Source organism: Dipodomys merriami, unplaced genomic scaffold, assembly GCF_024711535.1.
Source record: "Dipodomys merriami isolate MVZ:Mamm:240054 unplaced genomic scaffold, mDipMer1.0.p SCAF_36, whole genome shotgun sequence".
NCBI lineage: Eukaryota > Metazoa > Chordata > Mammalia > Rodentia > Heteromyidae > Dipodomys > Dipodomys merriami.
This window is the reverse complement of record NW_027205159.1, coordinates 9,290,920-9,318,519: the sequence shown is the minus strand read 5'-3', so window position 1 is coordinate 9,318,519 and position 27,600 is coordinate 9,290,920. Positions and strand designations below refer to the sequence as shown.

At 37.8% G+C, this 27,600-nt stretch overlaps 1 protein-coding gene across 1 annotated transcript; it reads right to left on the bottom strand.

Moving 5' to 3' along the window:
- Slc5a7 (solute carrier family 5 member 7) lies at positions 1–27,600 on the bottom strand. Its single transcript, XM_069988437.1, has 8 exons — positions 27,423–27,600; positions 23,238–23,351; positions 22,390–22,545; positions 16,570–16,718; positions 13,239–13,382; positions 8,096–8,249; positions 3,894–4,111; positions 1–2,460 (listed from the first exon to the last, which is right to left on the bottom strand). The coding sequence occupies exons 1-8, from the start codon at positions 27,598–27,600 to the stop codon at positions 1,831–1,833; spliced, it is 1,743 nt and encodes a 580-aa protein (XP_069844538.1). The 3' UTR covers positions 1–1,830.

Genomic DNA, 27,600 nt, shown 5'->3' with positions numbered 1-27,600 from the left:
ATGGAAAAAGAAGAAATGCTATTGAACAAAAGGTGCTTTTGTTTCTACAATTCAGACTGGCTTCTTATACTGGATCAAATGTCCAGATAGTTTTCATCCCCTCTTTTCTCTTTAGTTTTGTGGACACAGCTCCAGTTATTTTTATTATGCTTGATTAAAGGTAAGCATTTGAAATTCTATAATAGTTACAAACCATTATGTGTGTATGTGTATGTGTGTGTACATGTATAAATATGTATATATACATACTGGTTTTAACTCCAGAAAAGTAGCAAAATAATACTTAATGATCAACCTCAAGAAAATTAAGTACATAACACATGTTGACATTTATGGCTTCTTCCTTTTCTATCACATTTTATAATTCAATAGGTACTTTTTGTGGTGGTGATTTGTCTTGGTCCTGAAACTGACTGATGTAAAAATATGTCACTAAGCAGATACTGAACACTAAACTTTCCTACTAGGGAATATCTAAAAAGTGAATGAAGTTTGTTTTTCTAGTTTTACTATAAGGAGGTGGTTTAGAAGCAGCTGGAAATAAATATTCAATGAAATATATGTTAATTTAGCAATTTGGCTCTCATCAACCATAACTTGTTAGATAGCTAGCTTTCTTTACATAGGTTCAATTTCACTTTCAATACTGATTTAGACAATAAGCCAAGACATGCAGCAAAACTTTATATACTCCTGCTGAAGATAAAAATCTGCCCTTCCTCTCCTATTTGTTGTAATATCCTTCTTTATTTATTGCTGGAAGTTCACCTGGTCATCTTTCCATGCTCCAGGTACTCTTAGCCAATCCTATTGGATTCTATTTCCTTATCAATTTACACATGAAAAATGCCACTGTACAATGATTTGTGGGTGTTGGCTTTGCTTATGTTCAGCACAATATACACTATTGTTAAAGAATAATAGATTGTGGGGCTGGGGCTATAGCTTGGTGGGGAGTGCTTGCCTAGAATGCACAAGCCTGGTTCACCCCCTGCCACACACACACAAATAATGGATTACACATTTAGCAAATGGTGTAGTTTAGACCATGAAAAAAGGGTTTAATGAATAAAACTCAGCTGTGTAATTCGATGTACTGTTTGTTGGCAAACCCATGAAGTACTCAATAGCCTACTGACTCAACAGTGCATTAGCTAATGAAGCTGATCAAGACTATCCAATCTCAAGTCAGGGGCCAGTTACTCATGTCTAGAATCCTAACTACTCAAGAAGCTGAGAGATCATGATCACAGTTTGAAACTTGCCTGGGCAGGAAACTCTGAGAGACTCTTTTCTCCATTTAACCAGCAAAAAGCTAAAAGTCGAGCTGTGGCTCAAGTAGTAGAGCAAAAACCTTGAGGTGGGAAAAGCTAAGAGACAGTGCCCAGCCCTGGAGTTTAAGCCCTAGTAATGGGCACAAAAATAAAAGGAAAGAAAAAAGAGAGACTCTATCCAATCCCCCTTTTCTAGCCTTGCCATTGTATTTTCTGTTTTCATAATAAAAATAAATACTGTTTGGTCACTTGTTTCCAATTGGGGTTTTGTTTGAATTTATATACCTAATACAATTATCTAGCATTAAAATAAAAAAGCTATGAGTGAGAAATTAATTTGTTGCTTTCAAAGCTGCTTTCTTGTCATTTGGCTTCCTTGTACAATTGCATGTGATCTTTCCTGAACTTTTCCTCTAGGATTTATCTTTATTCTCTGCAGGATTTTTGTCTGAATGTAGCTTCTATGTTTAAAATTGGTGGGTTAATATGCTGCACACACCATCTTTCCGTGACTATCCTATGATATGGGGAAAGCAGCATTTTGTTTAAATAGGGGTCATTGTAAATTATCTTCTGTCCCAGACCCTTCAGGACTGGAGTCCACGTCAAGCAGGGCCTCTTTATTGGTGAAAGTTGAGCTGAGGGTTAGGCTCTGTCGAGGCTTCACAGGTGCCAGTTCATCTAACTTAATATTTTCATTTCTGACCAGAATCGTCTTATCCATGTTTTCTTCACTGTGTCTTGCAACAACAGCATCAAATACATCTAATTTGGGTGGTAAGGTTCCACTTTCAAACAGGTATTTGGCTAGATAAGAGACACCAATGTTGACTAAGAATGAGGTAGCCATGGCGAGTGTTTTAAATGGGAACCGCTGGTTATAGATACCATTCTTATCAGGGTAATAACCTGGGTAGAAGATCAAAGGTTGCAGGTACAGGTATGGCTCCCCTCCGGTTATCCTCAGGAAAAGCCCAGAAACATAACCAGCTGCAGCCCCATATGTGTTGGTGCCCTTGACGAAGAGCACACACAGCAGCTGGGGAAAGATGATGATGTAGACCAGGTCAGAACTGAGGTACCAGAGCCCATACACCGTCTTCGTCAGCAAGGCCATGGCTGTTGCAGAAGCTCCAAACACAAACACGGTGATTCGCATGACCCAGACGATTTCTTTGTCTGATGCCTGTAAAGACACAGACATAGGGTCAACTTTGTACCCAATGTATGTATTCATGTAGGGGAAGGGAAGAATACATTTCTGTACTTGGAAATTGGTCTAAAGTAGTACCTGGGTCAAATGGCTCAGTCTGTGAGCCAACCTAACTGAAACCTGAAACACTGAAATAAACAATCTGGGTGGCTTCTCCTACTCCTGCTCTGTGGTCATTTTGGTGGGTATCTGTTTCTGTATGCATGAAGCTAGGCCATGGGAATCTTCCTTTGAAAGTATAGGGGTTGAGAGAGGATGAGTGAACAAGGTAGCATCCAAAGCTAATGAGACAAAGGTAGGATTCCCTTGAGGGAATCGTTCTGTGCCTGAGAAAGCTCAGAGCCCCTTACTGCATCCTTCATAGGCATGCTAGCATCTTTAGGGCTAACCACTGTCTGGTGCCATAGAGAGGCTTTTCCAGTGTATAGTTGTGGTTGTGGTGATTTAGGAGATCGAGAGAGGCCAAGCTCTAGTCAGGGAAAACTCACAGTCTTCCAAGAACCATAGTATCAAGTGGTTCTGCAACTGCTGGATTCAGGAAGGAGAATTTAACAAGAAGGAATATCTTGTGATAAAGAAGTACTTTAGAGTTTGAATGAAGAGTATTCTAGATTCCATAAAAGTATGTGTGAAAATTTACCATGCTGTGTCTCTGCCAGACTCCTCCCTCTCCTAATATGTATAATCAGACTAAGCATTTTCCTGCATAGTTTAAGTTACACTACTCTGTTATCAGAAAGAGAAGTTTACAACAACATGACTGACTTCCAGGGAAACAGTAATATGTTCCCTTTAGTATTAACACATATGATACCATGTATTGATAATACCCATTTATAGCATAAGCGGGTTGTATGCAAATGTAGTGTCAGATTTTAATATAACCTATTAAAACATACATATAGATTGAGCATCACTTAATAAATTTCTTGGGAACCAAAGTGATTTGAATTGCTTTCTTTCTTTCTTTCTTTCTTTCTTTCTTTCTTTCTTTCTTTCTTTCTTTCTCTTTCTTTTGTTCTTTCTGCATAGTAACATGCATAGTGAGATATCTTGAGAGTGAGATAAAAATTTAAAAATTTACATTTCACATACACTTGATGCACATAGCCCCAACATAATCTTATACACCATTTTGAATAACTTCATGCATAAAGTGAATTTTCACAATGTGGAATTTCCCACTTCTGGCATCATAGCAATGCTCATAAGATTTTTGGATTTTGTAGCATGCCAAATTTCATATTTTCAAATTTGAGGTGTCTAACAGCACTAATTTGAAATACTGCATATGATATATAAAATGAATAATATGAATACAAGAAATAATATGTGCACAATAAATATGATGATCATAGTAATACAACAACAAAACCAATAGATGACAAAGTGAAAAATGGTCTTACATTTTGTCTGAAGGAAAGCTGGTAGATATTCCGAGCAAACATTGAACTTGCTGACAGGATGGAAGAGTCAGCTGATGACATAACAGCAGCAGAAACAGCGCCAAGGCCAAAGAAGGAAATATACACAGGGCACAGGTATTGAAGCACAATTGGGAGAATCATGTCAGCTTCTTCATTGGTCTTGGGATCTGGAAACCCGTAGGTAGTCTGGTTCCAGTCTGTTGAGTAGAAAAAAAACAGCCATAGAAACAACTTTAAAAAAAATCAATGTGGGGGTTGTATCCTTAACCAGGTAGTTTTGAAAACTCAGAATCACATTTGCAAATCTACTCTGGTGGGCAGCCCTTGTGCTGGGCATGTGAAGGTGTCTGACTCATCCCAGCTTCTATGGGAGTTCGAGATCGTCTGCTTGGAGCCATTGCTGAGACATACCCTCCTTTTCTGCAGTAGTAGAATTGCCTTATGAAGTAAATGCTCTTAAACTGAATCACAGAGTTTTCTTTCCATCACTTAGGGCCAAAAGGACGTCATAGTCCCTTCCGCAATGCCTAGTGATCTGTGTATGCAGGGATAGAAAGCACAGTGACTCTCCTCACCAGTTCACTTTCTGATTTTAAATGTGGTTTTGGAGCTGCATCTCCATAATTTTCTCCTCACTAACTTCCATCATGTGATGTTAAGCTATGTTAAGAACAGTCCCTTTTATTGAATAATGTGCACTTCCATGAAGCTGAGGTTTTTCAAGCTGAGAATAGTAAGGAGACTTAAAACATGAATGTGTCTTTCATATTCAGCTTTTGTGCTGTTTAGTTATAGCCTCCATTGAGGAATACAAGGAACTTGTAATATACATTTTTGTTTGCTAATGTTCCTTAATGTTATCATGATAAGACCAAGCATAGGTGATTTCCTTTGGATTCTACAGTTTGATCTTCTGTAACTTCCCATTACAACTGGCATTAAAGCCAGGCTTGGATGATGCCAATTCTAAAAGCATAAATGAAAACTTATGAAATGAGAAATAACTCAGAAGGCATACTCAATACAAGAAGAAAAATAAATAGGTTTTATGCTGTTTTTGCCAGTCTGATATTCTAATACACACACACACACACACACACACACACACACACACACACACACACACACACACACACACACCCCGAATATATATATATATATATATATATATGTATATATAATCAGATCTGGCATGAGTATATATATCATATACAGTATGAGTCTTTTGCTTTTGAAATAAATACTATATTTTTTCTCCAAAAGTAGACACTGCATACAACCTCTATCAGTCCCCTTTTAATTTTTTTAATCATAGAAAAGTCCTTTTGGTGGTATCAAGGTTTGAACTCAAGATCTTCAGCTTGGGCCAGCACTCTACCACTTGAACCACGCTTCCATGCCATTTTCCCAGCTATTTTGGAGTCTTGTAAACTTTGCTATTTAGACTATCTTTGAACCTCAACCATCTGCTCTTATTCTGTGGAGTAACTAGAAGTATAGGCATGAACCACTTTTACAATACTGTTGGTTTATCTTGTGTGTGTGTGTGTGTGTGTGTGTGTGTGTGTGTGTGTGTGTGTGTACATGCAAGTGTGTGACAGTACTGGGCTTAAACTCAGAGCCTTAGGTTCTTGCTTGTCTTTTAGCTCATGACTGGATCTCTATCACTAGAATCATACCTCTTGTCTCTATTTGTTTATCTTTTGAGTGTTTTATTCATATCATGGATGAATAAATGGAAAGCTGCTTTTAAGAACTAATAGATCCAAAAAATCTCCAGATATACATCATTTTTATAAAACACAATGGGATGGAGGGTGGACTTTTCCTGACCTATTCAAATTATCTGTCCCTAGAGAACTGTTTTGAGTTTAGCTTAATATAATACATTTCCATTAAATGCTCTTAAAAGTAGTTTTATCTTAACATTTAAAATGTTTGTAAGAAATGTCATGTCAAAACCAGCTTTACAATGTCGGTGTGTGGGGGGGAGGGGGGTATAATTGGGTGTGGGGAGGGGGGAGGCGGGGAAGGGAGGTGAAGGGTAAACAAAGGAGGAGGCTGCAATGCTTGGTAAGAAATGTATGCATTATCCTGCCCATGTAATTGTAGCCCCTCTGTACAGTATGTTCTCAAATAAAATAAAATAAAATTAAAAAAAATAAAAAAAAATAAAATGTTTGTAAGGGGGTAGAGATGTGGCTTAAGTGGTAGAGTGCCTGAATTCAAATCCCAGTACCACAAAGTAATGTTATAAGTATGTCTCCAAAGTAGAGAAAATGCTCTACCTGCTGCAAATCTCAATAGCTCTCATTATGGTCATTATGGCATGAAGTTTAGGACTCCCTCAATTTATTGAAGTTCTAATTTTCAAGTTGATGATACATGTTTATCTTAACATATACTTATTGACTGATTCCTCTAAGGGAGGAACCCCTCTTAATAAACTAATTATTGAAAGTACAAAGCTGGAATATCAGGTTTAAGTGTGGTTCATAGGGGGTCCTGACGGCAGCAAGCACATATCTCTTGAGCTAGTGGCTCTTAGATTTGGCTTTCTCTCATCTCTCACTATCTGGCTCTGTCTTTTTTGTTTTTCATTGGCAGGACTGGGGTTTGAACACAAGGCTTTTATTTATTTTTTGGAAGGGTTCATTCTTTATTATATATTTTTTATTGAAAAGATGCTGAACAGAGGAGTTACACTTAAATGAGTAAGGTAATGAGTACATTTCCTCCCTCCTTCCCACTAAAATTGGAAAGTTTGTTTTCAACGTAGTGAACACAGGGCTTTTAAATCGCTGGCCTGTCCCTTTAGTCATACTCCCAGGCTACCAGGCTGTCTTTCTTTGTTTCTTTTTTTTTAAATAAGTTTTTTTATTGTGAAAATACTGTACAGAGGGGTTATAGTTACATGAGCAAGGTAATGAGTACATTTCTTATCCAGCATTGTTGCCTTCTCCTTTGTTTTTCCCCTACCATCCCTTCCCTCCTACCTCCTCAACTATACCTCCTGTCCCCCCCCCCACATCCCCACTCCTGCCTAAATTGTAAAGTTTGCTTTTCAACATAGCATCTTATACATGTCATTGTTGCAATGGGTCAACTTGTATCTTATTTAGACAGTTTTTTCCCTTCCCCTTCCCTAAATTATACCAACATCAAATACAGTGAAAACAGGGGTTATACCGTGGGGGAGGGACATAAAAGCAACAAAAGAATCACATGGTATCTTATAAATATGTTAGAAACAATAGCAAGAAAGAAAAAAAACATGTTCCTATCTTGGGGTTCATTTGTTGGCCTGGGGCTTGAACTCAGGGTCTAGGTGCTATCCCTGAGCTTTTTTTGCTCAAGGCTGGAACTCTATCACTTTGAGTCTCAGCTCCACTTTAAGCATTTTGGTGGTTAATTGGAGATAAGAGTCTCATAGACTTTACTGCCTGGATTAGTTTTGAGCTGTAATATTCAGATCTCAGCCTCTTGAGTAGGTACAGTACTAGGTGTTAGCCACTAATGCTTGGCCTGAACATCTATCTTTAATTATTAAAATAAACTCACTGTAGAGTGGGCAGAAGTGAGTATTTTTAATAGCCAGGTGATGTCAGTGGGAAACATGGTTATGAAACACTGCTGATAGCTCACATGAAAACAGTTGTATGCTTGGCACCAGTGGCTCAAGCCTGTAATCCTAGCTACTCAGGAGGCTGAGATCCAAGGATCTCGGTTCAAAGCCAGCCCGGGCAGGAAAGTCTGTGAGACTCTTATCTCCAATAAACCACTAGAAAACCGGAAGTGGCACTGTGGCTCAAGTAGTAGAGTGCTCGCCTTGAGCCGAAGAGCACAAGCCCCATGACTGACCAAAACACACACACACACACACACACACACACACACACACACACACACACACACACACACAAACAAAACAGTTGTGATTATTCCAGATTTGAAGAGGATGTGCTCACAAATGTCTTATCCTTGAATGAGCAATCAAAAGCTGTGGATACCACTGAACTATGATATGATTGGCAAATGCTAAAACAAGGGCATAGATGGAAGCATGAATGAGGAAGAATTACCCCTGTGGGGGTTCAGAGAGAAGTGTGACTGGGAGCGCACCTGATTGGGGGTGGGGCTGGGTAACAAACCAGCCACTTGGTAAAGATATATAGGTTTACCTGTTGATGCTCCAATGGCTCCAATGAGTATGGCTGGAAGAGCCATCACTAGGCACCCGAAGGCCGCCAGAAAGGACAGCACCTGAGCATAGGTGGCTGAGGATGAAGACAGAACTCTCTGGAAGTAGGCTTGCCATGGGATTCCACCCAGCATCTGCAGGAGAACCCAGGGATGCAGAGTGAATTGAAGGGAATTAATGACTATTGAATTATTTTAAGAAAGACATTCATAATAATTTATAACAGTCATAGAATAGGGCTGTGAACAGAAAATGCTTTGTAAGCCATAGATTTTGCTGTGATCTGAAGTTTTGTCTTTCTCCCACATTTGTCTGTTGCATTTTTTTTGTGCCAATCCTAGGGCTTGAACTCAGGGCCTGGGCATTGTCCCTGAGCTTCTTGGATAGCACTGTACCACTTGAGCCACAGTGCCACTTCTGACTTTTTCTGTTTATGTGGTACTGAGGAATCGAACCCAGTGCTCAGAAAGCACTCTACCACTAAGGCACATTCCCAACCCTTGTGTGTTGAAAATTTGAATTAGTTACTACATACGGGCCTTTAGGAGACAATTCCATTTTGAGGGATGAAACCCTCATGAATGCTAATAGTGCCCTTATATAAGAGACCCAAGGGAAGTTGCTTCCACCTTCTATCACAGCACAAAGGTTCCTTGTGTGAAGGATTGGTCCTTGTCAGACATTTCGTCTGTGAGTGCTTTGATCTTGGACTTCCAGCCTCTGGACTATGAAAAATAAATTCCTATAGTTTATAAGTTATCCAGTCAAAGACAAATTGTTATATCCTGAGCAGACAAAGATAATACTATTGCCATGATTCTGATTACAGTTTCCTCAAATTGTGTTTCTTTTCTATTACAGAGGACAATCTTGACTTTTCCTTAATTTACCTACTTGAATCTGTATTGAAATTACCTAGAAGTCTTCATTTTGTTCTTATCTAGAAGTTTCAACTATCATAAAGGATTTTCAGAAAAGAATTAAGATACTGAACTTGGAGCTATGAAGTGAAATGTAACCAGACTCTAATAATATAGAGGGTGATGTAATGATTTTAAGGGCACAAGGCATGCTTCTTAATCTGGAACATGCACTTCTTTGTGAGAATCAATGCCTTATGGTGTTTTCTAAAGGTGTATGTACAAGGCATTAGAGAGAATACAATGGGCTGTCAAAGGGATTACCAGAAGTTCTATTTATACTAATTTAATACTTATATCCTAATGCTACATGACATTAAAATTACATTACATATCATATGCTAGCACAGTGTATGCAAGCAGTTAAAAATGTATATGACTACACTGGAATTATAATTAACACACTAATTGTTAACATAAAATGAAAAAAAAATGAATACCACTAACTGTTACTTGAAAGGTGTCCAAGGAAGCCAACAGGAGGGGCAGATAGATGAAGACAGAAAGAGGAGGGAGGAAAATGCAATCATAATATTAAATATTATAATACTAGGAAATTAAGAAAACTGAGCGAAGAAGTTTGGTTGGGAAGGATGAGAGAGAATGATGACATGAATCAAGCACGATGAATCAAGATGCATTGTATGTATAAATTGATTTGTTGAGTTGTAACCCCTTTGTATAACCACTTAAAATAATAAAAAACAAAACTGGAGATATTGAACTATAATTTAATTGGATTGCAGAGGAACAAAAAATTGAGAAATAAAGATTTGGAGTGAAAGAAGGGGTGGCAAAAGAGGTGGTACAGAAACAGCTTCATGATAAGGAGGAAAACCTACAGAAATGGCCTCCAAACCTGTCCTTGGGCACTGATGTAGAGAAAAGACAGTTGCTGGGAGAGAAACTATGAAGACCTAAGAAAAGGACCACAATAACCAGGGAGCCGTAGGACCATTGCCCCTGCCTATGACCAGAGTCAGGATGGATAGCAGTGACTGGAGAGGAGGCTGAGGATTTCTGTGCTCTGGGTTATTGCTACTCCTCTGATTGACAGAGAGATGCTATCCAACAAATACTTGTTATATAAATTAGTGGATGGATGGAGGAGATTGCTGTGTGACCATGTTCTGAGGTTTCTTTGTCTGTCTTTCCTATTGAGCTCTAAATTCTGGGATGCCGAATGTATTTATTATTATTTTAACTGTATGAAGCAAAAAACATGACAATGAATTCAGAATAATAATCCTTCTATAAAAGCAACATATATTCAAAAGCAAAAAATAGTTAAAAGACATTCTAAAATTCATAATTCAACTACTCAAGTATATATGAATTTTTTAATTATGGTGTGTGTGTGTGTGTGTGTGTGTGTGTGTGTGTGTAAGTGTGTGTGTGTGTGTGTGTGTAAGAAAGTGTGTGTGTGTGTGTGTGTGTGTACCAATCCTGGAGCTTGAACTCAGGGTCTAGATGCTGTCCTTGAGATTTTTTTGCTCAAGGCTTATGCTCCTACCACTTGTGCCAGTTTCAGCTTCTGAGTGGTTAATTGGGGATAAGAGTCTCAAGGACTTTCCTGCCCAGGATGGCTTTGAATGGAGAACCTCAGATCTCAGCCTCTTAGGTGCCTGGGATTATAGGCATGACCCATGGGCTCCTGGCTCAATTGTATAGTCTTTCTAAAACTTTTCTTTCATTTTCCACCTTTTCTTTCATATTCCACCTTTATTTATATATCACTAACATCTTCCATGAACCATTGGATTGTAATTTACATGCCAATCACTCTGGACATTTAGGTCATTTGATGTTTTCAAGTAAGGTACAAGTTGACCTCTGTTTATGAACAGACTGAATGTGCTGCTCCTATGTCTTCGCTCCCAAACTTCACATGTTGAAAACCAGAATCCAATGTGATAGGGTTATGGCAATGTGTGTGGCTCTCAGGAATGGAACTAGTGTCCTTTATGAAGAGTCTAGGAAGTTTCCTTGCCCTGCTTTCACCGCTTGAAGACACAGTGGGAACCCAGCAGTCTGTACGCTGAATAAGGTTTTCACAAGAACCCAGACACACTGGTGCCGTGAATCTTGGACTTTCAGCTCCTAGAACTGTGAGGAATTAACTTCTGTTCATGGTACATGGCTGCTGCAGCTCTATGAGTTAAGGCTGGTGGGAATTTGGGGACTGATCTTGGAGGAGTGACAGGTGGGCAGGCTCCCAGCTGGGAGGCCAGAGAGAGGCCATCATAATAGGGCAGGTGAAGGGAGCCAGAAACCTAATACAGAGGTAATGCAGGAAAAGTGGGGCTGGAAAGGACTTTGACAGTATCATTAGAAGGACTTGATGACAATCACTTTCATGTAGGGATTCACCCATGACATCTGGAAGATCAAAGACCACTGGTGAAGCATTTCAAGTAAACAAAGGAGGAGGCTGCAATGCTTGGTAAGAAATGTACGCATTATCCTGCCCATGTAATTGTAACTCCTCTGTACAGTATGTTCACAAATAAAATAAAATTAAATTAAAAAAAAAAGAAAAAAGAAAAAAGAAATATACTCCCTACCTTACATATGTGACTGTAAGCCTTCTGTATATCACCTTGGCAATAAAGTTAAATGAAAACAATTTTTCCTTCTCTGTTTTTTTTGTCACACTCAGATTTGAATTCAAGGTTTTCACTTGTTGTCAGGCACTCTACCACTTCAGCCATACTTTTCAGTGGTCTCTTCCCTGATTGTTTTTGAGATAAGTTTTTGCTTTTTACCCAGGTTGGCCTGAAATTGAGATTATCCTGATCTTAGCCTCCTGCATAGCTGGGATAAGAGGTATACATCACCACACCTAGCTGTTGGCTGTAATGACATAGCTTGAACTTTTTGCCTGAGCTGGCATTGAACTATGATCCTCTTGATCTCTGCTTTCCAAGTAGCTAGGATTATAAGTGTGAGCCACCAGTGCCTGCCTGGTTCAGGACTTCATAACACAATTTGTTCATTCATTCAACATCTGGTATTTCATTTCAATGTGTCTCACATTTGGAATCATGAATGACTTAGAGCTAGGAGGCATTCAACACTGCATTTACTTAATTTAAGGAGTAGTCTGAGGATTTAAGTGTGGTATAGGGGAAAGAGCAGTGAGGTCTTGATATTCTGCTTTGACTCTCAGTTTGGGCAATGCTGTGATTGTCAACAAACTTCCTACCTTTTTGTATCATCTCCCTGTCATTATCTGTACTTGCCATTGTGTATTACTGTGTACAAACAGTATTGAACCCCTTATGCCTAGGGAAAAATCACAATTGGAAATTACTTAGAAAAAGGAAACCAAAGGATTTCTCAATAATCCTCAGGAAGAGAAACTCTATAATGGACTAGACTATTAGAAACATCTGCCCCCCTCCCAATTTCCTGCTTCCTTACTAGCAAATTACTTTGTAAGAAACACACACACACACACACACACACACACACACACACACACACACACACACACACACACACACCCTTTTCATTTTGATATTAGAAGTAAGCTATTTCTTATGTTGAAATCAAACACAGTATGCTATTGTCATGCATAACTTCTCTAATTAGCAAAATCACAAATCTGTTAGGTTCTTTCTTGTTTTCCCCTCTTCCTCAAAGTGTGGTCTGCTATGGTTTCCCCCAGGCCTTGCCCTCCCTGCCAACACCTTTACCTCAAGATGAGGCATGCTTTCAAACAGTCTCTCTCCCAAGGGCTTCTGTCTTGGGTATTTCCTGAGTGGCACCCCCTGCCCCAATTTACCTCATGCACCTAGGGCTCCAGCACCACTGAAGCACTTACTCTGACATTCAAGACTGAATGAGTTACTTATTTCAGCCAATTATCTTTCAATGCCTTGACCCAAAGCATAATAGAAATCTTTAGCTGATTGGCTTGCTGGTGGAGGTTCCTGGGCAGGCATGGATTCCTCAAGGTATATAATTACCTCACAACAGAGACATGGACACACCATCCCTAACAGCACAGTGCTGCTCCTTTCTGACCTCCTTTGCCACTGTTAGCCACATCATCAGCATGTGGCTCCAGTAGAGAGGAGTCAATTTAGAAATAGCCATAAGGCACAAAACAAAATTTAAAATATAAATATGGAAACCTTGGCGATGTCTTTGAGTTTAGGAACAATAAGATTGCACAGCTCAGGTCAGAGAATCACTTACCAACAACAGAAAACTATCAAGCCAAGTGTAGACTTCATAGGATTCAATGGTCCCCAGCCAGGGCTCCTGGTATTTGGCATGCACGGCGGTGAACCCAATGTCGCTGACTGCAGGGTGTGACAGCGCAAAAGGGACACTGATCCACTGGAATGAAGAGTGACATTGCAGGCTTAGGCTATGATCTAGTGTAGGCAAAATTTATATACTGGGTTTATTTTCTCATAGATGATATAGCTAAGTAGCTCCTCCTACTCATGCAGAATAAGGACTAATGTCATAGTTTCTGAGCACACTATGAAGTGTTAATTTGGGGGGGGGTTGGTTATGGGTCCTGAGCACTGTCCTTCAGCTCTTCAGCTTAAGGCTAGCATTCTACACTTGAGCCACAGCACCACTTCTGGCCATTTCTGCTTATGTAGTGCTGAGGGATTGAACCCAGGGCCTCATGCATGCAAGGCAAACACTCTACCACTGAGCCACCTTCCCAGTCCCTGAAGTGTTGATTTAAAATTTAAAACAACACTTGTCTATTTCTGTGCTTGATTATATCCTATCATAAGAGAAATCACTAGAAATCTTGGGGAAGAAAACATTCATTTGGCATGCACACATTTTTGTGTCTTCTCTGTTAAGGAATTAATGTGACAAGGGAAGAAAAATGGATAAATCTGAATCAAGTCTTCAAGGATGGCCCATTACTTGTAGGTACAAGAGGAACTGAAGGTTTGTGGTCTGGACTTAAACAGGATGGCACCGTGGTGAACTCATATTAAGATGAAAACCTGTAAGGTTGGAGATGCATTGAATCCAGTTAACCTACCAAAGTTAAGGCTTAGCACCAGAACATGCTGTAGAGTATTGGTAGTTTCTGTACATGGGGATGTCTGGAAGCTGTATCTTGCTGCGTTTGCTCGACTTAAAAGAGTATCATACTGTATTTTGCTAGTCTAGGAAAAGACTCAAAGTTACAATTCAAAATATGATTTCCACAGAATGCATTTGGTTTTGCATCACTATAAAAAAAGTGGTCATTTGAAAGTTGAGGACCATCTGTACATGAGTGTACAGATTGTGTAATATGTGTGCATAAGCCCACATCTGTTGAGTGACAGGTTTTGCAGGCATGGGCTTGGGAAAATTGAATTGATAAAGACAGGTGAGTTAAGAGAATTTTGAGTTGTAGGCTAAATAGAGTTGATTTGATGTTTTGTTTTATAGGAGTTTAAAAAGACTTCAGTGAAATGTTTTAATTTTAGTGTCACAGATATGAATAGCAGGTTTAGAAGACTAGAGGACAGTCAGAGGGCTGGAGATGGTCTTGATGCCGTCTGACAAAGACCTGGTGTCTAGCATTGACAAGGGGAATGGAATGATGCTGTGACTGAAGGGATAAATCAACAGCTTTTTAGTTATGGTAGAGATGAGAGACCAGAGGCAGAGAGGAAAAGCTAAGAGAACTTCAAGTTTTCCTCTCTGGAGCTCCAAGGGTGATGATAAAATTTACAGAAATAGAGAATTTGAGATGAGCTGGTTTAATGTACAGTTTGATTTAATTAATTATGTATGCATGTACAGCAATTAAAGCTTGAAAACAAAACATATTTAGTCAGTCAGTTCAACAGTGCTTTTCAGTAATGCACAGTACTTCACCTTATCAATGTGGTTACATTTTTTTATTGTGAAAATACCATAGAGAGGGGTTATAATTACATTTTGTAGTAGAAACATAGTCTATCATCTACCCATCCCTGTGTTTGCCCTGCCATCTTTACCCTTGCACACTTGATTTATGCACCTGTGTGTTTTAAGTTCTGGCTTCATGCAAAGCAATGAGACATCACATATATCATCAATGGATAGATTCATTCCCTGGGGTTGTGTTTCTTGGAATAACAAGTACATCAGTTAGGAGCACTGCCATTGCCAAACTAACCTTGCCTCTGATGTTTGGAAGAGAGATTTGTTTCTGCATCTTATTTTATTTCTGAAAATTCGTGATGATGCGAAGTAAAAATCACAATTTCTGTACTGTCAACTTGATTTTGGTAATTTAAAAAATTTGCTTTTTTTAAAAAAAGAGCAAATTAAATATTCTCAAATTCAATTACATATGAATGAAACTATAAAAATGCAAATATAATGTCCAAGAGAAGAAGTGAAAATATGGTTTTGCTAGTATATATAAATTTATAGTTAAACTACAAACCTAATTATAGTTAGTTTCTTTTTGTTTTTTCTTTTTCTTTTTGTTGGTCATGGGGCCTGAAATCTGGGCCTGGGTGCTGTCCCTCAGCTGTTCAGCTCAAGGCTGGTGCTCTACCACTTGAGCCACAGCTCCACTTCTGGCTTTTTCTGCTTATGTGGTGCTGAGGAATTGAACCCAGGGCCTCATGCATGCGAGGCAAGCATTCTACCACTGAGCCAACTTCCCAGCTTTAAGATATTGATATTATTATAGATGTTAGAAAGTTAAAAGAAAGAGTAAGAGAGTCATTCTTCACATTCAGTCTCTAAATAGCTAGTACAGAAAGTAAAAGCAAATGAAAAGCAAAAGCTTTATAATAGAAAAAATTATTTTAAAAAACCCCAAAACAAGATGTATCCAGGGAATTACTCTGGCCATCTTGGGAAAGTGAGTCATGGCCTGAAGTATTTACTTGTTCTGTCTGTGGTCTTTGCATGAAGGCAGCTGACATATGTATGTATTTGCTGCAATCACTTATGTGGACCTATGATGACCGCACCTCTTCCTTTTTACTTAGTTTGCTGTGTCTTTGGTGTTGGGGATTATTATATGCAATATAATAATAATTATTATTATAATCTCCTTGTTTTAAGATGTAAGACTCCAAAGATTCAACATTGATTAGATTGTGTTCAACACACCCAAAGGTGCTTTAATATTAATTATATTCATGTTTCACAATGGTATAGTAATCTACTTAATACAATACATACGACATAATTTGATCTAGGATTTAAGAGCAAAAGATAATAAATCTTTCTAAGTCCTTACATAATTAAGTTCTTTATTTTTAAGTCCCACAAAATGATGGTTAATATTTGACATTTACTGTTTTTCCAGTGGGATAATTTCTATATCCTAAGCGTGATCTTATAGATATAAGGACAGATAAGAAGCATGCAGAGGTAGTTATTAAGTTTTTTTAATCTAGTCAGTTCAGAGAGAAATTTAAAAATTTTAATAGCATTCACTTGCTATGATGGGAAGGATGTTTCTACTGATTTGTGCTGTTAGTATAAAATGCCACGTAATCTTTTACTTAAAAAAGAAAGGGAGGAGGAAAAAATCTGTGGTGGCTTCACTTACTAGTCCTACAAAGATGCAGAAGAGCTGGACCACATCTGTGTAGGCCACAGAATAGAGACCGCCCACCAGGGTGTAGAGAGTAGCAATGAGAGCTGAGATGATGACAGATGCATGCACGTCCACGTCGATGATCACGCTGATGGTGGCCCCTAAACGATAATAGACAAGCAAGAACTGGGATCAAAGGGCTTACCTGGGTACTGTTTCCTTGGTAGCATATACTGCACACTCAGGGACAGCAAATATACTCTCTGTGTCATATAGGAAATGTGCTGGATGATAACAGCTAAAGTGAATTGCTAAATGGAAATTTGCTTATATTAGTAAATTGAGTATATATATATATATATATATATATATATACTCAATTGAATATATATATATTGAGTATATACATCTAGATACATATATTCAGTTGAGTATCTATCTATCTATCTATCTATCTATCTATCTATCTATCTATCTATCTATCTATCTATCTATGGAATACTATCTATCTATCTAAAGTGATCCATACTCTTGCTTTTTAAAATTGGTCTTTTGCTAACAACAAATATTATATAGACAGATTTATATGATTATAGAATAAATAGCTTGATATACTCATAAATTTAATTCAGTTTTAAGGATTTGCAAATATTTAATTACTGATAACTTAGACTTCCATAAATATATGCAACAACCCATTAGAGAGAGAAGCTTTTCTGAGAAGTATAATCACACATTTCTATATTTTACAATGAGAATTCATTTATTACTGTAATACACTCCAGTCTAATAGTCAGAAGTATTAGAGCCATCCCAGACTAGATAAAAGGTATCATAGGTATCAAAGAATTGAGACAAATTTATAGGAGAAAAATAATATAATTGGTAAACTGCATTTATCAATTTTCTTCCTCAAAATTGCAAAAGATTATTCTGTTGGTGGAATATGCTAGTTTTACTCCTACGATGGGATCCCATCCATAAATATGGTAACTTAAGGTAAATTTGACCACGTTGGTTGTGTTTGTTGATGTCTATATGATGTTTGTTGATATCTGAAGTTCTCAGGTTGATGCCTCATCACTCATTGCTTTACAAATCTGTTTTTCTACTTCCCTCAAAACAACATAATTTGCATTTCCTGTTATTAAAACAGCGATGATAGGTATACTAGGATGAATGCAACAAACCTTTGCTTTTTTGGTGTTATCAATAGCTACACAGTTTCCTTTTTCTCCTCCATAATTGTTATATTAATAGTGTGCCCATTGACAAGGTATGAAAATCCATTATTTCTAAGGGAAATTCAGGATCTTTTGATTTAAGATAGGCATATTTGTAGTTTGGCTCTGGCGATACAATCAAAAAACAAATTAAAAAGAAGTTCATACCTAAGAAAACTGAGTTACTATATAGATATTTTAAACAGGTTATTTTCCTCCTGAAGTATTTCTCTTCATGTTGAAGCATTAGTGGTCATGTTTTGTTATTATTATTTGGTGTAGTTCTCTACTTCAATTCCAACTTTGCATCCTGTGAACTATGAGCAGTTTGATTATAGAAGAAAGATCACAGGACTGAGGTTTGTGGTCCTTATACTTTTTTGTTATAGAATTCTCTCTTCTTTTCTTATCACTATTATCATTGGGTGAAATTTTCTCTAAAATATTTCCTGGATGATGACAACAACAGTAATGATCAAAACAGTTATACTCCTGGATCTGCCTGGAAGTAGCAGGCTACTAATGTAGATATAAAAATAGATCGAATATTAGAGATAATAGAATTTTGTTCAAGCATTGTAAGTTGTTCTCCATGCAAACTAAGAAAATAGTCTATGATTCTCCTGTGTAGAAGGTGACACTTTACTCTTGGGTCAAAATGGCAAGCAGGCCTGGCCTGGCAGGAATAAGTTTGTGCTGGGTACTGTTCAAAAATGGTTTTTGGAATGCTGCATGGCTCAACACACTGAGGTATTGTCAGACAGATGATATAGAACTTGAGGATGAAGGTGGGAAAGAAGCCATCAGAAGGCTCTCTGAGGAATTCATAGGGACAGAATCCTGAAGTCAGTGAGCTGGGCCTGACCACAAACATCAGATCCTGACCAAGTAGCAGTGGATAAACTGGGCAGAATAAATCTCACCTTGAGCTGTGTCTGAAAAAAAAGCTACTTAGGAGAGAAAAGAAAGGGAAGAATGGGTCGGCAAGTAACCATGCACTTGCCATGTGTGGATACAGCTGTCTTCAAACTATTTTTTTATCAAGATAATTATTGTTGAATCTTAGAATCCAACAATTATTTGTTTTATTGACATTATTTAAAGAAATGTATATTGAGCCAGGCATTGGTAGCTCATGCCTATAATCCTAGAAACTCAGGAAACTGAGATCTGAAGGATTATGGTTTGGAACCAGCCTAGGCAGAAAAGTCTACTAGCCTCCCTTTCCAAAACAATCAGCAAAAAATCAGGGCTGGAGATGTGACTCAAGTGATAGAGCACTAGCTAAGCAAGTGGTAGGTCCTGAGTTCAAACACCAGTACTAAGTAAATAAACAAATATAATCATAAATTTTCTTCTGTTTCTGTAGTGAGTTATACATTTATAATGAAGTAAAAATTCATAAATCTCATAATTGTTTATTCTTAAGTATTTCGAATTATTTTTATAAATTACACCCAGAAATTCTGTTTAAAGAAAATAAAATTTAAATGCCCATACTAGATTTCATGTAAGAGCAGTAATGTTTATATACGTGTATTTTATATGTGTTGTGTAATATGTGTATGTGCATATATGTGTATGTGTGTGTAAAGAGACAAAGATACTGAAATACACACCAGCATATATACATATATGTAAAAATAACTAATTATAACCAAGTTTAGAGTTTAGCCTCTATGTTTCCTACTTGTAAAATGTTTTAGACACATTAGCTAATAAATCCTATACCTCTTTCAGGGCTCTCTTATACAAATGGATCTTTATTCAGTCAGAGTGAACATTTTGTATTGGGTTAGATATTTAGCCCACTCCTTGTGTGATTGCTCAGCAGGAAGCTTATTTTCAAACCCAAAACTTCTGTTGTAAAAACCAATGGCAAACAAATTCCCATTGCTTCTCAGCTAATGAGAGTGGGGTGGGAGGAGAGCTATAATTTTGCATGTAATTTTATTAGGATTTCAGTTGAGTAGAATGGCCACCTAGCACTAGTGGAGGAAACATTTCCCATCAATTCACTGTGACAGATTCTCTCCTTTTCTATATCTCCACTTTGTTTTTACAGTAAGAGACCAAGAAAACATTCGATTATATTTTGGGGGATATGAAATCTAATATAACTAATATCTGATATTATAGAGATCACATAAGATGATAATACCCATGACAAATTTACGGTTTGGAATATAGGACATAGAAGAAAATGCATAACTTTACTTTTACTTTGAGCCCTTAGAGTCTACAGAAGATTTAAGCCCTGAACTTCCACTTGTTAGAAGAGATGAAAAATCTTCATGTAGATGAATCCCCAAAGGGCCAAGGAGAGCCATAGCTCTCTCAGAGAAAGGCTATGGAGCTGTGGAGCTGCGTGCTCTGTGGACCTTCAGCAAACCCTCCACCCTCAGCCAGGGCACAGCTTTGCCTTTGATCAAGCTGGGTACTAAGCTTGAAGATCTCCCACAATCCCACTGACTCAGGGCTGATGAGTGAAGCAGAAGCACCAGGGCCCATCAAGTGTCAGGCCAGAGAAAACCTGAACCCATTGGAAAGGAGAAAGTGGGTAGCGGGATAATAAAGGGAGAGAAATCAAGACCCAACTTAAACTCATGGACCTGTTATGAAGTTTGGTTTTAAGGAAAAAAGAGACATGACGAGATCTGAATTGAGAAGGGGAGTCTAGAAATCATGTGGAGTCCACAGGAGTTGAAGGGCAGAATGACAAGCTTGGAGATGGCCTCATTGATATCTGGGTGAGGAGGCTGTGGAGTGGCCTGGCTTGTGGGAGCAGAAGCAAGGGTTAACAGGGGAAGGAAGGTGGTGATGGAGGTGAAAGTTGTAGTTAAGGATGGGCTGTGGAGCTGAGCCAATCAGCATGCAAGATGAAGGTGGGTCAATGGCAGGTGAGTCTGCGCACCTTCACAGGAGAGCTTCCATCTCCCAGTTCCTCAACAGACTAAGTATGATCAGATCATCAACTGGCTCGGGGATGAGTTGTTAAGAAGACATTGAAACTGAGGGTAAGAGGATGGGGATTCTTTCTTTTTTTCCCATAGTTTTGTGACTACCTGCCATAGCATTTAGCTTTTATCAGTATCAGTTTATTGAAATGTCTGAAGTTACATAGTTTTGTTTATATCACTTGCTTTTTCTGTCAACAGGGTTGGTGATGTAGCTGGAATATTATTTACCTTTGGGATGCAAACTTGGTTTTACATTGGTTTTCAAGGACACATTTTACAAAGGCCAATATCTCTGGACATATTAATCCTTTTTAAAATGCATACAATACTGAGAAATTTAAATAGTTTTGCACATGTATGCTATGTATGTGTATATTCAGATCTATCTATTACACACATATGGGGGATAATTAGGGTTTAAACTCAGGACTCAAGCTTGCTTAAGTAGGTGCTCTTACTGCTGAATCATGCCTCCAGTCCTTATCTTTTGATGGTTATTTTTGAGATAGGATCTTGCTTTATGCCTAGGATGCACCTGGGTGAGATCCACTGATGTCAGGCTTTCTGTCTTAGCTTACAAGTTGGGATGGAGTTTCTGGAACCTTTCTGTCTGGTCTGATCTCAAAGTGTGATCCCACTGATCTTATCCTCCCATGTAGCTAGGATTATAGGTAATAACCACTTATACTTGAGTTAAATATGTTTTTGTATCAATCATTAACATCATGGTTAGAGGGAAAAGCAGAGTGAGATTAAAAAGTTCTCATTTCACAGAAAATGGAAAAAATAAAGGTGTAACTCAACAGCTTAAACTTACTTAACATCACCATTTACTTCAGTTTTCAAAAAATTTGAAAAAACTACATCAAGTAGTTATGTTTAATTATTTGTGCTTTGTTCAATATCATGTATGAATTATAAAAGATAAAGGTAACTTATTTTTAATGCTGGTACTGGGGATTGAACTAGGGCCTAGGAACTGTCCCTAAGCTTTTGATCAAGATTAGTGCACTATCTATGTACTTCTGGCTTTGCTTGGAGATTAGTCTAATGAACTTTCCTGCCTGGGTCAGCTTTGAAATTGGATCCTCAAGTCTGAGCCTACTGAGTTGCTAGAGTTACAGGTGTGAGCCACTGGCATCCGGCTTGAAAGCAACTCTTTATCATCATAAAGATAACTCCTGACAGGTGCTCAGGCCTGTAATCCTAGCTACTCAGGAGGCTGAGATCTGAGGATTGCAGTTCAAAGCCAACCCTGGGCAGGAAACTCCGTGAGACTCATAATCTCCAATTAACCATCAGAAAACCAGAAGTGGCACTGTGGCTCAAGTGGTAGAGCGCTTGCCTTGAGCTGAAGAGCTGAGGGACAGTGCTCAGTCCCAGAGTTCAAGCCCAATGACCACCACCAACAACAACGAAACAGATAACTCCTGGTCATCACTGTAAAAATAAAGTCCAAATTAATGCTGTATATTGCAGCTATATTGCAAGTAAATGCAGAATTTCTGTGAAGACTTAAAAATAAAAAATATGGCATGGGATATGATTTTAAGGATTTCTAGGACAGCAAGACTAAAGAATGTTAGATCGTGTATCAGGTGTTCTGGAATCTGGTGATGCAGTAGGAACCCAGCTTCTTTGATCCTTACCTAGTGCAGAGAAAATGGCCGCAGCCCAGAACATCTCTCCCATCAGTGCAGGGATGAACAGGAGCCCACCCATGCGTTTCCCATAGATTTGCTGAAATGGGTCTAACATGGTCACATATCCCCTGGAACGCATAGGTTTGGCAAAGAAAAGACCACCTAAAAGAAATTAAGCATGTGTTTGCACAAAAATAAAAGAATCACAATATAGTAGCCTTTGCCAACCTATATCCAGTGTTGAATCAGTCTGAAATATACTTTGGATACAGTGCCAAGGAAGTATTTAGCATGTGCATATATTACTACATGGTATAGCCAATGGCTACTTGGATGATGTAACTGGAGCATTTGAACTGAAGAATACAACCCAGGATGGCAATGACTAACATACTTGATATACTTCCATCTCCCACCACTACATTTAGACATTCTGAATATGCACAAGACCCAATAATAGTATTTTGAATGGAAAAGCAAAGGAATTGTTACATAACACTCTTGACTTTTTATTAGTTCAATTTACAATAAAGAAATTCAGGTACAATAGAGTTGATTCATTTTTTAAATGATATACCCATACTATTTGGAGAAGAAATAAAACATAATTATGTTGCAAAATTTATTGTTCTGATAATCAAAAGACCAAAGGAGTAAAAAAAAACATTCTATAATCGAGAAATCGCATAATCTAAACATTGTGTTCCTCTATATGCCAATTTCTGATAAAAAGCTTTTTAGAAATTCTGGTACCATTTTCCCCCCATAATAGTTATTCACACTGCTTGACTTCTTATCCCACTTGTTCTTTATATTTCCCCAGATGAGTCACTAAAATATCAACTTCCACTTACCTAAAACCAGACTAAGAGAATATCCAATGGGTGCCTGAGCCCAGGCTAGACCATAATCTGGTACATAAACGGCTTCAGCTGTCCCATTGATGTACCCTCCTCCGACCCAGGTGGCTGAAACACAGTGAAAACTGTCATATCCCAGACCAGACTGTCCACCTTAACTGCTAGCGGATGTGGCCAGTAAATACCTTCAATATGGCTAGTCCACACTTAAGTGTTCTGTGAAATAAGTGTCTTCAGATAGTTACAATTTTGGTGCACATTAGTGGAAAGAAAGAGGTCCAGAAATCAAAGCAAGCAAGCATCGGTTAAAGAAGAATGCTGGACATGCTGGACATGAAAAGATTTTCTGTACTGATCATACATTGACATGAAGACATATCAACTGCATTAAGTAAATTATATTAGGAACCTTAATTTCTTATTGTGCTTTCTTTATTCTTATTATATCTTCAAAACAAATTTGTAGAAAATTTACCATTAAGATTATATAGCTCACCTTAAATATCTATTGAACTGTGCTGTTCTCACGGCTGTCCAGAAGCATTTAGTCATCAACTTTTTTTTAAACCAATTATTGTATGTTGTAAAGTCCAAGATTATATATAAAATGTGTAATGTGAATATTTCTCTTCTCAATAACTCTATACTTTTCCCCTGTCCCCTGTACCACTGGATTATGTATCTTCATTTCTGAGTCCTCTTATTTGAATCATATTGGTATTTTTACATTGATCATGACTATTTTCTGTGAGACCTGGGTATACGTGAGGGTAGGCATGTACGTACATGTGTAAGAATTGGTGTGTGTACATGAGTGTGTGTGTGTTTCAGAAAGATTTCCATTAACAGTCGTTTCTTAAACACTCTGAGAAAATAGGATCAGGCAAATGTGATCTTGATCACAACTAAGTTATACTCAGCACCATAAATAAACTGCTAGATGGGTGGAGGGAGGAGAGATGACACATCTCTTCCAAAGCATTGTGAAATGACTTTATTTTTCTCTTCTCTCTTCTCAGGAATCCAAATTTACTTAGAGCTGAAACCAGCATGGAGAAGTTAGAATGTTGTCTGCACACTCACTCATATTCTTGATCCTAATCTGTATCTTTTAATTTGGTATTGATATTTCATGAAAATAGTAAGAGTCAGATCTTCTTCAGATACATTAAATAACTGCAGCATACTAACTTTCTGGAGGGAAGTCAGGGAATCAAAGAAAGAAAGATTTGGTAACACATTTGTCACAAGGATGATTTATAAGTTACCATATTGTCTCAGAAGACAATATAGTTTTTGATTCCTCATGAAAAACACAAGGTTAGAGAACATTAAGTCTTTGCAGTTTAGAGACTTTCCAGAGGATAGTCAAAATATTTAAAATAACCCTTGTATGGAATTTATGTAATGTTATGATGGTCACAGGCTGCTTATAATGGCTCATGCTGCTTATGGGATGTGCAATTGAATTCTCAGCTACATCATCCCATTGGGAATACAAATTAATTCCCTTAAACATCATGAGTCAAATAAATCACTGTACTGAATACCATCTAAGATGAGTACATCTTTTGTTTTCATTCCAGAATTTATTTAACCTGTGTGTGTGTGTGTGTGTGTGTGTGTGTGTGTGTGTGTGTGTGTGTGTGTGTGTGTGTGTGTTTGCTTGTAGTAGGTCTTGAATTTAGGGCCTGGGCTCTGTGCCTTAGCTGTACCGCTCAAGGCTAGCATTTTACCACTTGAGCTACATCTTTACTTCAGGCTTTTTTGGTGAGTACTTGGAGATTAGAGTTTCAGAAACTCTTCTGCCCTGGTTATCTTCAAACAATGATCCTCAGATCTCAGCCACTTCAGTAGCTAGGATTACAGATGTGAGCTACTGGTGCTCAGATTATTTGCCTTTTAATTTAATTTAAAATTTACTTTTTTCATCATTTTTGATTCTGCATAACATGGACTAGAAGAAATGAATGTTTTCCAGGCTCAGAACCTGAGACTTCATCTTCCTACTGAGGTAAGTGGTGCTAGCACATGGGCAATAAAATAGATGGTTCAGTGGAATCATAAGCAAAAGGCTACTAATGATTATTTTTCAGAGGGTAGCTTTCCTGTCCCTTGTTCAAAAAGAAATTGGTGCCTGAATGATTGTACCTATTATATCAGAAGTGAGGACTGGGCACTTATCATGATTAAATAAAACTCTCCATCATTTATTGATCTCCTTTCTATAGTAGAATTAGTTTCCCATGCTTTCATATTTTATGTCAAATCATGAATGAGGACTCAAATTCTTTCAAACAATATGCATTTTAAAAGAATCAATATCTTCAACTTCTGGTATTTTTAATAAATATATGCAAAATATGCAAGTGCACAAACCTGACAAGATTTTAATAATATGGTTCAGATTTTATTTTTTTAAATTTTTTTTACATTTTTTATTGGTTCAGATTTTAAATGACTGATGATATCAACCCAAGGCTCTTCTGAGTTTTGATGCAAAAAAACTTTTAAAAGTTAGCTAGACCATGATGTCAGTATATAAGAAATAGAATCATTTGAGTATTTTTATATACTTTCATTATTTTTTAATTGTTGGTAGGATTGTAGTTTGAATTCAGTGCTCTGCACTTGCTAGGGCTTTACTGCTGATCCATACTCCCACACCCTATTTTTTAAATACACTTTAATAGTACATTAGATTGAAAATAAAGTCTGTGGTAAAAGAAAATTCTGAACTGTTATCTTTATAGTATCTGAAATAGAATAATAAAGTCCTAGAAGGTTATAATCATTTGCAATGAATAAAGCAGTTTCCTGTATTGCAGCTCATTTATTCTTCTAAGCGATGTTTGCGACCTAAGGATCTTCACAGAGAATCTCAGAGAGACCAGTGAGGGTTGTATGTTTTGTAACATGGAGGTGCTCAGGGTGTGGTTGCCAGAAGACCTGATTCTGACCTGATAACTGGACATTCCTGGATTCTTCCTCACCCTGAAGTCTTCTCACAGCAGTCTTAGAACAAACATACAGACACATCTGTGGTTGGTGAAGGGTTAAGTGCAATGTGAATGTTTGAAAGGTAAAATACACAGTTATTATAGAACCTGTAGATTTCAGATGGTCAAAGTTAAGTGCTTCAGAATATGGCTACTGTCTTCACAAATTAGCTAGGTATTAATCTGATACTCATGATGAATCAATCTTAAATAGCATTTCAAGACTGACACTGGGCATTATTTGGTTATGATTTCCAATGGGATATTTTTCCAATGAGTGCTCAGAGTTTCTGTCAGCTTGGGTTATAGCTAAATGTTTAAATGACTCCTAAGACTGAAATGCAACATGTTATTAGGGAAAGGTGCAATCAATTGTGTTTAAGATATAATTTTAAGGATTTTTAAAAGTCAGAATTATATTCAATATCCAAGACAAATATCAGAAGAGAAATCAGCTTTGAAAAAAAACAGAGCCAGCTCAATGCTAAGGAACTTCCAAACACAAAGATGGGTAAGGGAGGCGCTGCAGCTGGTGGTGGCTGGGAATTTCCTGTGAGGACACACCCTAGCCTTCCCTTTTATACCAGGCTCCCTGAAACCCCACTTTTAATACTGCAAAGTTCTAACCTATGAATACTTCCTGCAGGAAATTATTCGATGAGTTTCTGAACAGGACATCTTTCAGTTTGAAATTGTATATTGATTGCCTTCAAGTTGATTTGTTTCTGCTAAAACCCATCATGAGTTAATATACTTGACATTCATCACTTAAGAGAACCCACGTCATGCATGCATGAGGGAATACTTTGGTACACAATCACATTCATTAACAGATGCATAATTTGAAAGACAAGGACCTTTTGGCATTCTCTGCCTCTTTGTTTTTTCTGTTTCCTCCTACTAATCAGTCCTATACTTGTTTCACTGATATTTGACCCAGTGAAAAGATGATTTTGTTCAAGTACCATAGAGTTGAAATGACTCTGTTTTCTAGTTTTAAATTAAATATACACTTGTCCCCTTAAAAATTGTTTCTTAAAAATCATAACTAGTGAACAAAAAGAATCGCCAGAGGACAAAGAGCAATGCAGATTTTTGTCACTCTGACACCACTTGCTGTATAATCAAACCAACCAACCAAAGGGTAAACTGCAGTCAAGCAGGGAGCCCCGGAACCTACCTGTCATGGTAAATCCACCAACCAGTAAACCAATGTCTCGGCCACCAACGATTATGGCTTCACTGCGCTCTTCTGCGCTACCGCTGTTTTTGGTTCTCCAGGCAGCCCAAATTCCAACCAGCAATATGAGGAGGTAGAACACGATAATAGCTATCAGTCCTTCCACGTGGAATGCCAT

Coding starts and splice junctions, on each gene's coding strand:
- Slc5a7 (XM_069988437.1), bottom strand. CDS start 27,600: ATGGCATTCCACGTGGAAGGACTGATAGCTATTATCGTGTTCTACCTC. Junction 23,352..27,422: donor TGGTGGATTTACCATGACAG/GTAGGTTCCGGG, acceptor ACTGTGTTTCAG/CCACCTGGGTCGGAGGAGGG. Junction 2,461..3,893: donor AGCTTTCCTTCAGACAAAAT/GTAAGACCATTT, acceptor GTGTCTTTACAG/GCATCAGACAAAGAAATCGT.